The sequence below is a fragment of the Microtus oregoni genome, unplaced genomic scaffold, assembly GCF_018167655.1.
Source record: "Microtus oregoni isolate MIOR12 unplaced genomic scaffold, Mior012 000047F_ref0000412, whole genome shotgun sequence".
NCBI lineage: Eukaryota > Metazoa > Chordata > Mammalia > Rodentia > Cricetidae > Microtus > Microtus oregoni.
In genome coordinates, this window is record NW_024543221.1 from 14,908,540 (window position 1) to 14,925,918 (window position 17,379).

General features: G+C 45.3%; 2 protein-coding genes across 3 annotated transcripts in view; one reads left to right on the plus strand and one right to left on the minus strand.

The window, feature by feature from the left end:
- Positions 1–14,781, minus strand: Tatdn3 (TatD DNase domain containing 3). Of its 2 annotated transcripts, none has more exons than XM_041635471.1 (10): positions 14,675–14,781; positions 12,637–12,669; positions 11,632–11,705; positions 10,593–10,677; positions 7,279–7,341; positions 6,107–6,216; positions 5,701–5,756; positions 3,882–3,994; positions 2,123–2,200; positions 1–531 (listed from the first exon to the last, which is right to left on the minus strand). In XM_041635471.1, the coding sequence occupies exons 1-10, from the start codon at positions 14,735–14,737 to the stop codon at positions 388–390; spliced, it is 819 nt and encodes a 272-aa protein (XP_041491405.1). In that variant the 5' UTR covers positions 14,738–14,781; the 3' UTR covers positions 1–387. The 2 variants fall into 2 exon arrangements, with proteins under 2 accessions (XP_041491405.1, XP_041491403.1); XM_041635469.1 differs by having other exon boundaries at positions 2,123–2,203.
- The window catches only part of Nsl1 (NSL1 component of MIS12 kinetochore complex), an 18,650-nt gene continuing 15,671 nt past the window's right edge, over positions 14,401–17,379 (plus strand). The window contains exons 1-2 of the mRNA XM_041635468.1: positions 14,401–15,127; positions 17,116–17,185. Coding sequence (XP_041491402.1) covers positions 14,894–15,127; positions 17,116–17,185 — 304 coding nt within the window. The 5' untranslated portion in view covers positions 14,401–14,893. The remainder of the gene's footprint in view (positions 15,128–17,115; positions 17,186–17,379) is intronic.

Here is a 17,379-nt window from a genome sequence, read left to right on the forward strand (position 1 = left end):
CAAACTCCTCTATTTTTTAAAAAAACAGTTTTAAGAAATTATTATTTTATTTATGTTTATGTGTGCCTGTTTAGGGGTATGCCACATATGTGCTAGTGGCAGAGGAGGCCAGAAGAGGGGGTTGCATTTTCTGGAGTTGGATGGAGTTGCAGGCAGTTGTAAGCCACCCAGTGTGGGTGCAGGGAACTGCAGGTGTCCTCTCTTCCAGAGCGCACCTAATGGTTGAGCCATCTCTCCAGCCCACAGTTTGTTTCTAAGAGAAACATTTCTGTAAAACTATGACTGCTGCCCACATAAAGTGGCTTCTTCACTTGGGACCATTCAAGCAAACACTTGTCCCCCAGTGCTGTCCTGAGCTGACCTGGCCGTGGGTGGGAGGTTTCGAAGCTATTTCTGGAGTAGGTACTGAAGCTTGGGAAACAGTTTGAAGGCGTTCTGTGTCGTCACTTCTTGAACTTCTTCCACTGAGATCCCTTTCACCTGGGCAATGAATTCTGCTGAGATGGAAATGTTGCAGGGCTCATTCCGTGTCTGAGAGAGAACAAAGTGGAACACTCAGTGTCTACAGATCCTGGAGACTGTAGCAGGACACACACACATGAGAACGAGCAGGTCAAACACCTGGTGACACCTTTGCTACTCCGAAGAAACCAACATTTCTTTATTAATGCTTTTTAAATGGGGGAATGAGTTTGGCAGGGTGTGCTACATGCTGGCTCCACCTATGCTGTTCAGGAGAGATCCTAGCGATATCTGCAGTGCAGCCCTGAGCCCCCAGTGTGTAAAGCAGTCTACCATCCGGCAAGGGCAGCTTGTCTCAAGGTTAGCTGGCCTTTGTGCTTTTGCAAACACAAGTGCTGGGAAATGTCACTGCACTCTCCTTGGCCTCTCCCTTCACAGGCTACCTGCCCAGTATGATTTAAAATGCCCAAGGACTGGAAAGACTGCTCGATTAGGTTCCGCCATCTGACTGACTGACTCTTAATACCCGTGAAATAAATAGGCATTTTGCTTAGTGATCCTCTCCAGAAAAAACAGTATTTCTGCAAGCAATCGCATCTAGACTTAGTGAAAAACATTCCTATAATTATTAATACGTGAATACTTGGGATAATAACTAGAGGAATATATATCTATACACACACATACACCTGTATATGAATAGAAGGATCTGGAAGGACAAGAGACCTTAAACCTAGAGATTTTTTCACAAATAAGGCTTCATTCCCTTCCTGGAATGTCTCATTTAACATCTCAGGCTACACAAATCCTGTCTTGGAAAAACAAACCAGTACTTAAGAGGCAGAGGTGGGCAGATTTCTGTGAGCTTGAGGCCAGCCTGGTCTACACAGTGAGTTCCAGGACAGCCTGGACAATATAACAAAGACTGTTCATTTACTGCCAGGTACTTTCATATAAATTTCTTCATGTAAACCTTATAAAATATTTTACTTGTTTACCCATGTTTATAACTGAAAAGTCAGGCAGACATAGTGGTACATACCAATAATCCAGTTCTTAGGAATCAAACATAAAGGAGCTGGAGGCCAGGCTCAGCTATATAGTGTGAGTCTGAGGCCAGCCTGTATTATATATGTCTCAGTTTCAATGAAAGAATGGATGAACGGATGGATAAACAAACAGGTAAATATAGCTTTGGAGAAATGAAGTAGCTTTTCCAGTCAGGCAATCACGTCCTGAACTGTCATGGAGGAGCTGAATGGAAGTCTCGATAGCTCCAGACATGTCTAGACACTCTATTACACAACTGAAAGCACTGAAAGCAAGCTTCTTGTCAAACGATATTCTCTGAACCAGAGCAGTATTCAGAAGAGACTCTCCAGCCGGGCGGTGGTGCACACTTTTACCCCCAGTGCCAGGAAGCAGAGGCAGGCAGATTTCAGTGAGTTCGAGGCCAGCCTGGTCTACAAAGTGATTTCCAGGACAGTCAGGACTGTTACATAGAGAAACCTTGTCTTGAAAAGCCAAAACCAAACCACACCGAAAAAAACTCTTCATGGTCTCAAATTAGTATCCGCGTATCAGAGCGAGTCCCCGCTAAGCCAGCACGGCCCTGTACCCATAGGAAGCATCTGTACCCATAAACCAGAGGTCCACTTACCAGTTTTTCTGGTCCCAGTGCAGGGGAGTCTGTCTCTAAGCAGATAGAGCTTAAAGGCAGCTGTTTCACAAGCTTCTGCTTCTTAGAGAGAAGAGAGAGCGAGCTTTAAACGGGGGATGGGACAGCATTAACTTACAGGTGGACAAGTCTTGGCCTGCAGGGCTCTAACACCCACTGTTACTGCTAAGTCGCCGTGCTATCTGGACAGCTACCATGCTCTCAGCGTTCTACTTCAGATAAGAATAGTTAGTCTGGCAGTGGTGGTGCACACCTTTGATACCAGCATGTGGGGTGGGTGCAGAGGCAGGTGGATCTTTGGTAAGCTGGAAGTGGCCATCCTGGTCTACAGAGAGAGTTCCAGGGCAGAGAAACCATGTCTCAAAAAAAATATTGCATAAAATTACAAAAATTATTCAAAGTTTTCTTTAGAGAAGTACCTACTTAACCCCTTTCATGCACCAGACAGTGATGGACACCTTTAATCCCAGCACTCAGGAGGCAGAGGCAGGCAGATCTCTGACTTTGAGGCTAGCCTGGTATGCAGATGAAATTCCAGGACAGCCAAGGCTATACAGCACCCTTTCTGGCTTTGTGGTCAGGCCCAGTTCTTACCACTGAAATGTAACAGCACTTACATGTCCTGGACACCACAGCCTCACTGGACACAATTTGGAAGTAGTTTTTCCTCCTGTGCGTTCTCTTTTCATTTTATTGATAGTATATTTTGAAATATAATAGTCTTATTTTCTTTTTCTGTAGAAATTTAGTATTTTAATGATGCCTAATTTCACCATTTTTTCTTTGATCACTTGTGGTTTTGGTGTTATCTCTAGGAAACCACTGTTTAATTCAGGATCAAAAAGTCCAGAGTTTAAAAACATTGGCTCTTGCTGGGCAGTGGTGGTGCACGCCTTTAATCCCAGCACTAGGCAGGCAGAGGTGGGCGGATCTCTGTGAGTTTGAGACCAGCCTGATTTACAAAGCAAATTCCAGGACAACCAGGCCTGTTACACAGAGAACCCTGTCTTGAAAAACAAAAACAAGAACAACAATAACAAAAATACTGGCTCTTACATTTAGGTCTTGATTCATTTTTTTAAAAGATTGATTTTATTTGTGTGTGTATAGGGGGGAAGAGACAGAGAGAGAGACAGAGCTTGTGCGTATGTACACAGAAGAGGGTCTCAGTTTATCTGAAGCTGAGTTACAGTTGGTTTTAAGCTATCTGACATGGGTGCTGGGGACAGAATTCAAGTCCTCTGACTCTTTTTGCTATTTTAACTTTGAGGCAGGGTCTCACCATGTAGCTCTAGCTCTCTTATATAACTTGCTATGTAGACCAGGTTGGCCTCGAACTCAGAGATCTGCCTGCCCCTGCCTCAGTAGTGTTGGAATTACAGGTGTGCCACCGTGTCCAGCATCAGAGCAGCGCTCTTTCCTACTGAGCCGTCTCTCCAGTCCCTCTCAGTTCCTTCTGTTTTGTTTTGTCTTGTTTTGTTTTTTGAGACAGCGTCCTAGCTTTGGAGCCTAGCACTCGCTCTGTAGGCCAGGCTGGCTTCAAACTCACAAAGATCTGCCTGCCTCTGCCTCCTGAGTGCTGGAATTAAAGGTGTGCGCCACCACTGCCCAGCCTCAGATCCTTTGCTGTTTTGGTAGAGAGTTAGATTAACTTTGAAATAGAAGCATCACCAGTTTGTCCCAAAGCTTAGGTTTTAACTGTGTCACATGTGTTCAGCGAGTCACAATGAAAGGCCTTTACCTGCCCACTTCTTACGATGGACGGTGGGATCGAGAAGTAGTAACCTGCCCTTACTCCTTCCATGGCTACCGATGGCCGACCATCAAAGGCATGCAGTAGGACCTGTTCAGCACCTTTCAAATGAAAGAGAAATCAGAGTTCCATTACAGAGGGTTTGTCCCATAACAAAGGGTTTTCCCATTAGTGAAATTAAACAGATCTGAATTTTCAGTAAATATTTATCAACATGATATAAAGATCAGATTCTGCAACCTCTGAAGTTTCAATAAACATACAGTGTTCAAAGGGGGGGGGGGAAATATGTTTTTAATCTTCAGAATAAAATGGATAACATTGAAATGCAATTTTTAAAAACAATCATCAGAACTATCTACACTAGATCTTCCTATACATCTATGAATTGTCAAATTATTGGTTCTAATAGGAGGGTTTTAGGTAAACTGTTTTCCTAACAGACATGCTGGTAGAAAAAAATGGACTCACAAGTCAAACAGACCTTGCTCATAAAACCAATCCCTGTTCTTTTTGTACTTGTGTTGTGGTGTGTGTATGCATGTGTGTCGCTGAGGACTAAATCCAGACTCTTACTCATACCAGGCAATCCCCCTAGCACTAAGGTACATTCTTCCACACAAACTGCAGCCCTTAAAGGGGAGTTGTTCAGCCTGGATAAATCATGTGTTTGGTAACTCCAGAAGGCCTCCGTACTCATTGCTGACGAATTTATCAGCGACCACACCTGGATAAAACATGTGTTTGGTGACTCCAGAGGCCTCCGCGCTCATTGCCGATGAATTCATCAGCGACCTCACCTCTACTGGCTGGTAGCTCCGTTACTTCAGTAGCTGTTTTTTCAAGTAGTGTGAATCTTCATTATGATCATAAAAATGTTGTGAAATTTGATAGGTCATAATCAACCAATGTGGCTTTTTTTTGTATATACACAACTGTAGACTAAACACACTTGTATACATACACATACATGTACTGTTAAATGTCTGATAGGTTTTTTACGCAAATAGGAGTCTAAAAGCAAGTTGTATTTCTTATTGCGGATGGCATTTTAAACTTCAGAGAAGAATGCTGTAAGCTATGTTTGTGTCCGGGAAAGTCACACGAGGGCCACCGTCTGCACAGTACTGCTTCCTGTTGTCAGTCACTTATTATTTCATATATTTATTATATGTGCCTGTGCAAGCACCCGTGTGCCATGGCAGAAGTCAGATGACAACTGAACTCTGGTCAACAGGGTTGTGACAGCCTCTCTATTACATGGCCCCAAAAGGAACAGACAGAAAACGTGTAAAAGAACACAGTAATCAATAAGACAGTCTTTTTCCTTAGTTTCTCTTTCTTATCAGAGCCAGGGGCTGGAGAGATGGCTACGTGGTCAAGAGCACTTGCTGATTTTGCAGAGGACCTGGGTTTGGTTCCCAAAACCCACATGGCACACCTGTCTGTAACTCTCACTCCAGGGGACCTGATGACCTCTTCAGGCGACTGAGGACACTTGGCACACATGCAGCGAACACACATACACGCAGGCAAAACACTCATACACATAAAAGAAAAACAAATAAATCTAAAAGAAAAATAAAAAATTGGAGCTTCAAGCCTCCATTTGTTAGAGTCGAGCCTGATAAATACATAATTGCACAAAACAACCTTGTAAATATTAGCCTGGCATATAAACTCATCCTAGTGGGACTCCCTCTCTCCTCTTGATGCATTCTCTTCTCTTTAAGGAATCAGATGGAACACACTTGCTCCTTCCACCCTCAGCTGGAATTGCGAATGTGAGAAGTAGGAACACAAGTACCTTGTTCACGTAAGAGGTTGATGGTGGGCCTTCCTGCTGAGCGGGAGTGCACGTTTCTGTTTGACAACAGCAAAATTCTTTTGAAGTCTTTTAAATAGGAAAGTACTGTTCTTATTGTTTTAAAAATAATGAGGAGGCTGCAGAGACGGCTCAGCTACTCTTGCAGAGGACAAGGTTTGGGTCCCAGCACCCACATGGCAACAGCTGGTATAACTGTAACCCCAGTCCCGGGGGGGTCCAGTGCCCTTTGCTGGCCTCCACAGGCACTGTGCACACGGTCCACAGACATACATGCAGGCCAACACCCTGAGATAACTCAGATGAAAGGAGATACAGAACTCATTTTAAGAGGCCCAGCTGTTAGGGAATTTGCCCTGCAGTTCTGAGCAGAAGGCAGTTCACCTACAAAGGCACATTCAGTCTTCTGGCCAACTGGACCTGTCTGATCAGGACCTGCCTCTGTTCTTCCTTCTCTTCATCAGTGCCTGCAAATTTGGGGGTGAAGTCTAGCCCCACCTGTAACAGAAAGACAGAAGATAACCGCATCTCCATGAGCCCGAAAAGACTATTATTGGTCAGCACACAGACCATGTACACTACACAGCAGCCACATTAAAATATTAGCCACAGTGATATAATTAACTTAAAAGTATACTTGACGTACCCCAACGTCTAAGTTGTTTTATATTCCTCTAGTGGGGTACTCCAACTCTAAGACTCATTGTGTATGTCACACACCTCAGTTTGGTGCTGTAACACTGCTAGTATTCCAAAGTCACACATGGTCACTGCGCTGGGCAGCACAGACTACTGGTAACCACCTCCTACTGATGCTACCTGGGCATATATTCTATGACGTCTACTCAGAAAGCATTTTCTTATCTTCTATATTAGTAGGAAGTAGTATTTTTTTTACTGTGATAAAAATTCTTTCCCATTATTAATAGTTTAAGTAACATGGTCTTTCACTACATACTCAAGATTAAAGTATGCCTTATGAAGGCTGGTTGTTGTTTTGCTTTTTTGACACAGGGTTTCTCTGTATAACCACCTGGCAGCCTTGGAACTCACTCTGTAGATCAGGCTGGCCCTTAACTCACAGAGATCTGCCTGTCTCTGCCTCTCCAGTGCTGGGATTAAAGGCATGTGCCACCACCGCTGTTGTTGGGCGGAGGGACACATGGATGCCAAGGCGCACATGTGAGGTCAGAGGTCAGCTTTCAGGAGTCAGTTATCTCCTCCCCATGTGGGTTTAGATCCCCAAGCTTGTTGGCGAAGGCTTCCACCTGCTGGACCATTTCACTGGCCCTCCCTCTACAGACTGTGTTAGCTTCTTAGAGCGATGGCCACACTTGAGCAAAAGTAAAGTCTTTAGAAATATTGTTTCATCATTTTCTCCTGTTAAAGTAAGTCTAGAGTAAGGCTTTCTATTGCTTCATTCCCAATAGTACCAAGTTATTAGCATACAGAATGGGGTGAAAATAACTATCCAAGTTGGCTATAATCACTAGTATTGGTTACTGCATCTATCCCATGGAGATCCAGATTAGACACCATTTGATCAGCAAAGGGCTTTACCTCTCCAATTGCCAACAACCGATCCTTGTATTTCTCAATAATAGGCAAAGCTGCATCCAAATCCTGCGAGGAAAAGAAATGCATTAATGCCGAGAGTAGGACTAATAGTTCCTCGTTTTGGACTATGTGCCAGGTTCTATGCCACATGATACTGCACACAAGTGAATCCGTTTAACCAACCTATGACACAGGAATCATCCTCTCTACCACGTCAGCAACTCTAACCACATAGGTTCTGGTTGCAGGCCCACAAAAGTTCCACCTACAACTGGCCTTCTGTTAGGAGATGTTTCCTCACAGGCTTGGAGGAACCTGGAGAGGAAGCTGATTAAGTTCCTGGAGGGGGTGAGAAGACGTGGGTGGTCGTCACACACATGGCTCTGCCCCCTCCTAAGCAGTGGTCTCAGTTTATAATAGTGGTAGTTCCATATTTTTCCCTTTGTTCTTTTTTTCATTGATTTGTCTTTGTAATCCTGCTTGTTCTAACTGTAAGGTGAGTTCATCAAGATAAACGATGCATGTCACATATAATCTTGTCAGGGGACTACTGAAGTAGTCGCAGACCCTTAATATCAGCGGTACTGCCTTTTGCATTCAAGAGAATCTGACCTATGATGGTGTCCTTCTAAGGCAAAGACAAAATTTAGAAATCACTTGTAGATAATTTTCAAAAGATTGGCTTAGTGTGTGTGTGTGTGTGTGTGTGTGTGTGTGTGTGTGCCTGTCTCAGTGAGTTACATGCACCATGTGTGTGCAAATGCCTGAGGAGGTCAGAGGGCATGGGAACTGGATACTTCAGGTGGTTGTCACCTGGATGCTGGTGTCGGGAACCCAACCTGTGATCTCTACAAGAACAGTGTGTGCTCTTAGTGCTGAGCCATCTCTTCAACTCCCTGTAGAACTCTTTAAATCACTCTGTGGATTATTTTCAGAATATGTAAACTGTAAAGGTCTTCTACTGAAGAAAATCAGAATGAGAGAACCAAGGGAAGGAGGTGAAGAGATGACAGAGGTAAAAGAGGTGTGTGCTCATAAAGAGAGGGAGGCGGAGGCCAAGAGGAGTAAATTAAGGTCCTGGGAAGATATCAAGCAGACTTGGTCAAGAAGTATGCACACTCCCCAGGAGAGCCAGAAGTGTTGGACCCCACATAGCGAACAAGCTGGTGGCAACATCTGGATGGCTGTCAGACAAGGCCCCATCCTTAGTGGGTATCCACACAATCTACCTCTGGGACCAGGGGCCCTGGAGAAGAGGGAGAAATCGCTCACTCAGAAAGTCTGATTCAGAAGGAGGCTGAAGGTCAGATGCAGCTCCTTACAGTGTGGAGTTATGAGAAAAGCAGCAAAGTCTCGCAGGGGACCCCAGTTCAAACCCAGTGAGAGTTGGGGGGTTTCTGGCAAGCCAAGTGGTAGACGCAAGACTGAGACTATATGACCTGATTCACACTACGTGCTGTCTTGGTCAGGGTTTCTGCGCTGTGGAGAGACACCATGACCACGGCAGCTCCTATATAGGAAATCATTTAACTGGGGTAGCTCACTCAGCGTTATTGTCATGGTGGGAAGCAAGGCAGCATGCTAGCAGATGTGCGGGAGAAGGAGCTCAGAGTCTCACATCTTGACTCAGAGGCAACAGGAAGCCAGCTAAAAGTCACACTGAAGGAAGCTTGAGACCTCGAAGCCCACCTCCACAATGACACACTTCCTCCATCAAGGGCTCTTCTCCAAATAGTGCCATTCCCTGTGAAGGCCATTTTCTTTCAAACCCCCACATTTATTTAATGCATACAAGTGTATTTTATGGGCTTTTATTATTTTAAATTGTGTGTATGCAGGTGCCTTCAGAGACCAGAGACACTGGGTCTCCTGGGGGTGAAGTTACAGGTGGTTATAAGCCGCTCAGTGAGAGTGAAGGGAATCGAACCTGGGTGCTCTGCAAAGGCCTCTGTTTTCTTAGCCACTGAGATGTCTCCCTGGCCCCTGGACTGTAGTAATAGGAGCGGCGGGGCTGCGTCCCCAGCTCCCCGGCCGCCTGGCTAGCTTATACCCCGAAATAATTACAGGGACACTGTATTCTTTTAAACTCTGCTTGGCCCATTATATCTAGCCTCTTCTCGGCTAACTCTCGCACCTGGACTAGCCCATTTCCAATCATGTATGTAGCACCCCAAGGTGCGTTTACCAGGAAGATTCTAGCCTATGTCCATCCTGGGTAGGAGCTGAATCGTGTCTGCCCGGGAGAGGGCAGCATGGCGTCTCTGCTCCAGAGAGCAGAGCTGTCGAGTCTGAGCTCACTTCCTCTTCCTCCCAGCATTCTGTTCTGTTTACTCCTCCCACCTATGTTTTAACCTATGTTTTAACCTAAGTTTCTTTATTGCTTAACCAATGAAATCAACAGATTGATATATGACACTCCCACATCACTGGACTTCCACTATTTTAGCTGGGCATTGAACCTAGGACTCCATACATGGTGGGCAAGTCCCCTTCCACTGAGTTAGAATTCATCCATCTTTGTGTTTTCTCAGTTTAAGGTAGTCTTACTTAAAGACAAGGTCTCTCCCTGGGACCTGGGTCTCAGATGTTGCCCTGTCTCCACCTCCCCAGCACAAGAAGACAGGTGTGTGCCATCAGCCATGGTTATCTTACATGTGTCCAAGAGTCAATCTCAGGTCCTCACACCTGTGCAGCAAGCGGCTCTACTGACCGAGCCACTTCCCCAGCCCTCTATCACTTTTTAATGGACAAGCAGCATGACATGGTTAAAAAATATGAAAAAAAAAGGAATCCTTAATCCCACTGTATCATCATGTCATAGAATCTTGACTTGATGGAAGGTGCTGTTTCTTGGGGGGGAGGGGGTTGGGGTTGTTTTGTTTCATTTTGTTTTTTGAGATAGGGCTTCTCTGTGGAAAAGCCCTAGCTCTCCTGGAATTTGCTCTTATAGACCAGGCTGGCCTTAAATTCACAGAGATCCACCTACCTCTCTGCCTCCCAAGTGCTGGGATTAAAGGTGTGTGCCACCACCACTGGCTCTTGTGGGATTATTAATACAAATCAGGAGGCTGAACCAGGAGATCATGAGTTCAAGGTCAGGCTGGGCAATTCAGGGCAACCCTGTCTCAGAATAAAAATTGTAGCTGAGGTTACAGCTCAGTGAGAGAATGCTTGCCTGGAACACCTGAGGCCCTCAGTCTAACCCCTGGCACTCCCCTCCCACATCACAAAGCCTATAAATTAGAGAGTGGTGTGGGGGTGGCCACCGAGACAGCAGTGACAATTTTTATGGCTCTTACATTTTACATGACTTTTACCTTTAATGTCACACTTCTTGATTTTTCTGGTGAAAGTTCTTGAACTGGGTGGACTCCCAGACATGGCAGGATGAATCCAGGGTATCTAAAAATGTAGAACAAGTTAAGGAAGCAAGAGTAGGCCAGGAGACCACAGTGTCTCTCTGAGGACAGAAAGGAAGTGCTCTGCTTTCGGGCTATCGTCGCATGCCCTTTCCTCCCTGATCTTTCTATTTCCCTTGAGACAGAGTCTCCCTGTGCAGCACTGGCTGGCCTGGAACTCACCATGTAGACCAGACTGGGCTAACCTCACAGGGATTCTCCTGTCCCCGCCTCCTAAGTGTCAGGTTAAAAGCATATGCTATCATGCCTAGCTCTCCTCGTTCTTTAAAAAAACAATTCCTTGATATTATTTAAATTGGACATAACTATCTTTCTTAGCAACTCTTTAAAATCTTCATTGGAGCAAGTGTAGGGTGTACACTTTGGTCTCAGCACTAAGAAGGCTAAGGTGGGAAAACTGTTTGAGTTCATGAGTTCAAGACTGGCCTCGGCAGCATAAATTACAAATCTTAATTAGAAGTAGCGCCAGAGGTGGAGAGGTGGCTCAGCAGGTAAAACTTAGGGACTGGAGTTCAGCTCCAGAGCTGGGCAGGCATGGTGGCTTCCGATGACTCAGCACTTGGGAGGCAGGGGCAGGGGATCTCAGAAGCGAGCCACTCTAGTGTGAGTAGCCAGAACCAGTGAGCTCTGGGTTTAGTAAGGAACCTGACCTCAATAAATAAAGAGGAAATCTGTTAAAGAAGACACCTAATATCAACCTTGGATGCCCATATGCCCATACATTCATGCATGCACACAGATGTGAACACCACACACACACACCACACACTCACACATACCACACTCACTCACCACACACACCACACACACACTCACATACCTACTCACACGCACCACACACTCACACACACCACACTCACTCACCACACACACCATATACAACATACTCATATGCACCACACACTCACATACACATCAAGAAGAAGAAAAACAACACCTCTCTGAAAGTTGCATAATTCTTTCAAATTCTCCTGCATGTTCAGCCACTGCCACAAGGGCTATAACATTAGCCTGAAAAAAAAAGAACAGAATTCCAAACAATATGCACATTTAATATAAATTGAGGGAAATGTTAAAGTTTTTCATACATTTTATTCTTCTTCTTTACCAGGCCCCAATAATATAATCCAAATGACTATCAAAGAGTATTTATTTCAGGCCCTATGCTCAGTGAATACAAATGTCACCTCATTAACCTACACAGACCAAAGGTAGGCATTGCTTTAATTCGCTGGACAGAGACAGCATTTTGGAAGGAAATCAAGGCCCTTAGGCTCACGTGACTCTAAGGCCCATTCATCAAGTAAGCTGCTAATGACAGTGTGGAACTAATTTCATAAATACTTCCAAGATTTCATAGTTTTTTATTTTCAATTTTATTTAGCCTCTCTGTGTGTGTGACAGGCGCACGAGCATGTGCAGGCATATATAAGCCACAGAAGCACATGGAAATTGGAAGACACCTTGCTGGACTCCGTTCTGCCCTTCCACCATGGCCCCAAGGGCTGAGCTCAGAGAACTAGCTCTGCGAGTGCTTCCATCTTCTCAGCCATCTTTCCTGCCCTTGCTAACTTTTCCCTAACAAATCAAAATGTTTCAGAAGACTGTTGTACTAAATCCTGGATCTCCAAAGCAATGTGAGCTTAGGAAGTGATTAGTGGCTGTAGGAACATGTTTTCAAACCAGACTACTGTGTCTTGGCCCCGCTACTAACCTTTAGACATCAGAACCCTCATCTGTCAAATGGAGAATATATGATTATAAAAAAGCAACTTCCTCAGAAGGTGCTGAGACTTTAAACGAGCTGACGTTAGGAACGCCTTAGCTCTGTGGCTCGCATAGACCTTGGAAACATAGAACATGTCTAAACAGTACCTGGACATAATATGCCAAGCGAAACAGGACGGGAACAGAAGAGGGGCAATAATGGATGCTAACTTACCTTCTTGGCTTTCTCCAACACATCATCCAGATCCTACAAGGAACATAAACAACCATGCTTACTTTACATGAGTAGTTACTGCTCTTTGGCCATATACGCAGCTGGGACACCATAAGGGACAACACTGCCACAGGGTGGCAGAGGGTGAAATGTCTCCACAGACCGGCTTCCTGCTTTCTCTTACCCTCAGTAACATGCATTGCGCACAACAGAAACTTCTGCTGCTGAATACACAGGAAGTTCTGCCCCTCTTTACCCCTCAGCAACTTCTAGACACACACACACACACACACACACACACACACTTTGCTTTTACAGTTTCACTGTCTCGCTGGTGGCTGCTCTCCAGTCTCCTTGACTGACTGTCCTCTGTGACTTCAAGCTCTTCGGTTCTCTCTGCACCTGTAAGAGATCTCATCTGTCTTGTCTATTTATTTAGCACCCTTGGCCACGCCATGCCATTTCTCTACCACTGAGCTACATCCTCAGCCTCTCGTGGTTTTAGGTAGCACACTGAATCTCCAACTCACCTCAGTTTTTACTCTCTCCTGAACCCACAACTCACATTCTAATGCCTATATAATCTTTCCATCTGGATGAGATCAAATTTACCAATATGTCCCCACTAGGGATTCTATCTGCCTGCCTCTCCACTCCCATCCCACACCATGGTCTTCATCTCAGCAAAGGGTATCACCACCTTACAGCACAAACCAGAAACGTAAGCACATTCGAGTCCTCCTTTCCCCTTGTGCTTCACAACCAAGTCCCCGACATGTATTGTTGGAGCTATTTCTAAAATACCTTGAGTACTTTTACTCTGATACAATATCATCCTAGCTTCTACCATCTCCTGTCTGTACTGAGACTTCTTAAGAGGCCTAGCTTTCTCTCCTTTACCTTTTTGCTGTAAAGGCCAGCCATGATCATCTAAGTCTTTACTTCCTCCAACCATTATCACCTGGGACTCTGGCCATCCATGAATTTCAGTGGAGGCTGGAATCTCAGTTGTTTACCCTTAGACGAACCGGAGGAACCACAAGCTGAGATCACCCGACCCCCACCCAAGAACAGACCATTCAAAGGGAATTCCCGTTATTCCAAGCACTGTAGATTGAAACACCTGCAGCTCACAATCACCAGGAAACCCTAGATGAATGTCAGCCAATCAGGGGTCTTAAAACCTCAGAAACCCCTCACCCCCACCTTTACTACTATAAAACCCTTTTCTAATTGAGCTTGGGGCTCTCCGGTTATTCCAATACGTTGGACATGCAGGGAGACCGAGTTTGCAAACTTAATTAAAGGCTCTATGCTTTTACATACTGGACTCTTGGTTTCCTTGTGGGCTTGTTGGGGATTGCGGATTTGGGCGTAACATTTCCACAAAGCAGCAAATTTGTGTTTAGAATATTCTTTTTTTCTTTTTTTAAAATGAGTTGTCTTAAAACTTCAATGGGTGAAAAGTGCAAACTCAATGCAATCCGAATGTCTGACTAACCTACCTCTCCCATACCCTGGAAATCTCTCCAATCTTTGAAAATTCTATTAATCGCTTCCAGTTGTTGGTTAAGTAAAACAGGCTGAATTCCAAACTGTATGGGTGTCTATAACCTGCCGGCGGTCTCACACCATAAGCGTCATCTCCTAAGAGACAGACACCTGCTGCTCCTCCATCTGCAGTCTTCCCAACGTAGCAGGTAAAACCTATTTCCATCCCTACACACACGTGTTATTCTTGTTTGTCCCTCTGCCGGTCCAGAACTAGAACTTCTGCTAAGGGCGGGGACGGATCAGTACATCTCAGGAATGATAACAGAAAGGACTGTCGAAAGGACAAACACAAGCTTCGTGGAGATAGTTTGCCGCTAACTAAGATCAGAAAGAACAACCAGGACGACGACGGAGGTGCAAAGGGAAACTGGTCAGGTCGCCATAGACTAGGTAGGGTTTGAGGATTTGGGGAGAGGAAAGATAACTTTCGGGAAAGGACGCGGCCCTCCCGACTCCCGCAGGCCCCCAGCTCGCCCTCACGTACGCTGTTAAAGTCTGGGGCGGAGAGATGGCAGTGACAGTCCACTAGCCCCGAACCCACTGCCATTTCTGCAGGAAGCCGAAGGAAAAGTCTGGGGCCACAGAAGCCCAGGCGGAATCATAGGCGCCGGATTGAGTTTCCGGCCGGACGCGTACAGTGGCGTCCCACTGAGGGAAACGTCCTTCCGGTCTCAGCGTCACCGCCTCAATTCAAACCGGGGAGATGGCGGGTAATCCCGAAGCGGTGCCGGTCTCCGCCTCGCAGGATCAGGACGCCTGGACCCCCTCAGACTCCCAGGCCTCGGTGGCCGCCTCTCCCGCGGAGGACTTCCGAGTGCGCTGCACCTTGAAAAGAGCCGTGGCGGAAGTGATGGAGCAATGCGGTCGCTTTGTGCAGGAGCTCGGGGCCGCGCTGCCGGAGGACGTCCGAGACCTCGCGCTGCGGGACGCGCAGTGGGTAGGGCCCGGCCCCGTTCCTTCCCGATCCTCACCCTGCTCAGCCCGGCTCCGGATCCGGCCCCACAAACCGAATGCTGTCCGAGCTGGGCTGGGACATGTCAGGGAAGGCAGCTAGATGCCAGTGCCGCCCGGTGCTTCCTGTCCGCTGGACATACACAGGGCAAGCGAGCGCATGTATAATCTTAAAAGACAGGCTGTATTAGTGCACCCAAATATTTTAATATGGACAGCGCTCTACGTATAAATAAGGCTTCAACGTTTTGTTTTCATACTAAGCTTTCAAATCTGATGGCTTATGTCTACAAAACATCCCGTGTGGTATTAGCTGTTTCTTAAGTGCTCACTTAATACAAAGTGGCTCTTGTATGGACCAGCGCAGGTTTACTGTCTGGTAGCAGGAATTCTCCAGGATACGGTAATCCTCGAAGTCAGTCACCTGGCTAGGTTTTGGGTCTTTGCTCTTGCTTGTTGCATCGTGTGAATGCATCGTGTGAATCGTGTGAATTGTTGCATCGTGTGAATGGAGCAGCAAAAGCCTTTTACTTTAAGTTGAAAATAGAAGAAGCTGTCTTGATGGAATTTTCCTAAGATCACTAGTTGAACTGGACATGGCAGTGCACGCCCAGCACTTGGAAGGCAGAGGCACGCAAATCTCCGAGTTCAAGATCAGTCTGGTCAGCACGGTGAATTCCAGACCAACCAGGGTGATATAGAGAGACCCTATGCCCCATACTCCATTGACCCTTATAACCCACTTCCCCTTTCACCTATGTTTTGCAAAACCTTGAAGATGATGGTTTCAGAGGAAGGACACTAGAAGTTGAGGGACTGCTGCCTCTCGAACAGATACGCAGTCCATATGTAGGGGAAACTTTCAGTCTGGGAATGTGGCACATTTGTGGCCAGATGACAGTAGTGCAGGATAAAAATAGAGGTTATCACCGCAAAAAACAAAAATGAGGAGGGGCTGGAGATGTACTTGGTGGAAAGTATTCTTGTGACATGCATGAGACAGGTTAAATGAAAGAATAAGGAGAAAACCTTCTTTGGATTGTAATTCTGTATTCCAGTTTTCTGTTATTCCCTTTTTGGAATCAAGGCAGGAGGAGAAACATTTTATAACATTTTTAGTAGTTCTTCTGGGAGACAGCTGTAAATAAGAGAACTGGTTTGTCTCATTCTAGAAAATTGCTAAGATATTCAGAACATCTACATACAGAAGACAACTGAGCCTTAACTTCTTACATCCTAGAGGATGAGCTCTTAGAATGGGAAGTAACACTTTGTAGCGGAGTTTTGACTATGATGATAGACCTCTAGGTAGAACTGAATAATAGAGCGGCACGTTCTTAATGATTGCTGAAGCCGCAGTGAGTGTTTCAAAGACAGTTTGTACTCTCATTTACTCTTTGAGAGTTTAACATACTAAGAATCTTTTTCTATGAGGTCTTTTTTCTCTCCTTTAGTGCATGGGATTGGATGCAGAGCCTTACACCATTAAAGTGTTGTTCGCAGAGCTGTATTGTAGCCCTTTTTATAATAGAATAGGGCATGAACTTTGACTCATAATTATCAGTCATTTACTATATAAGTGATACAAAAGACATGCTCATTAAAATTTCTCAAACCATAGCATGTATTAAGTCCTGTTTGAATTGCCCATCTGTCTGAACCCCTTCTGGAAATAACTCACTGTTTTGGAGAACACGGGGGGGCCTCAGCCTTCTGTCCTTCCTCACGGTTTGCCACTGTGTTCTTGTTCGTTTTTTTATGTGGCCACGCTGCTGAGTGGTCCCTGATAGAGCTGGCATACTCCCCACTGTGTGGTAAGAGCATTTAGCCTTCTCCTAAAGGTTAACTTGGATTTTATTTTTTTTCTCAATTTTCATTTTGTTCCACAGAGATTCCATTATTGTCTTGCTAAAATGTTTGAATTCAGTATTTAGAGTCACTTTTGCTGACTTGGCTGCTGTAAATTTATTGCAGACTTTTGAGTCCGCTGTTCAGGAGAATGTCAGCATCAAGGGACAAGCCTGGCAGGAAGCTACGGATATAGGTATGTGCCTAACTCTTCCTCTGTCATTAATTTCTGAGGTTGTTTTTGCAGCTAACTTTATTTTGAATGCTATTTTGTAATTTCTGTTTTCATTGTCTCTCCGTGGTTGTTTTGAATAATAATGGCCTTCATGGACTTATATGTTTGAATTCATAGTCACCAGGGAGTGGAACTGTTAGAGTAGGATTAGGAGG

Coding starts and splice junctions, on each gene's coding strand:
- Tatdn3 (XM_041635469.1), bottom strand. CDS start 14,737: ATGGCAGTGGGTTCGGGGCTAGTGGACTGTCACTGCCATCTCTCCGCC. Junction 6,217..7,278: donor GGTTGTTGGCAATTGGAGAG/GTAAAGCCCTTT, acceptor TTTCTGTTACAG/GTGGGGCTAGACTTCACCCC. Junction 2,204..3,881: donor CCATCGTAAGAAGTGGGCAG/GTAAAGGCCTTT, acceptor CTTCTCTCTAAG/AAGCAGAAGCTTGTGAAACA.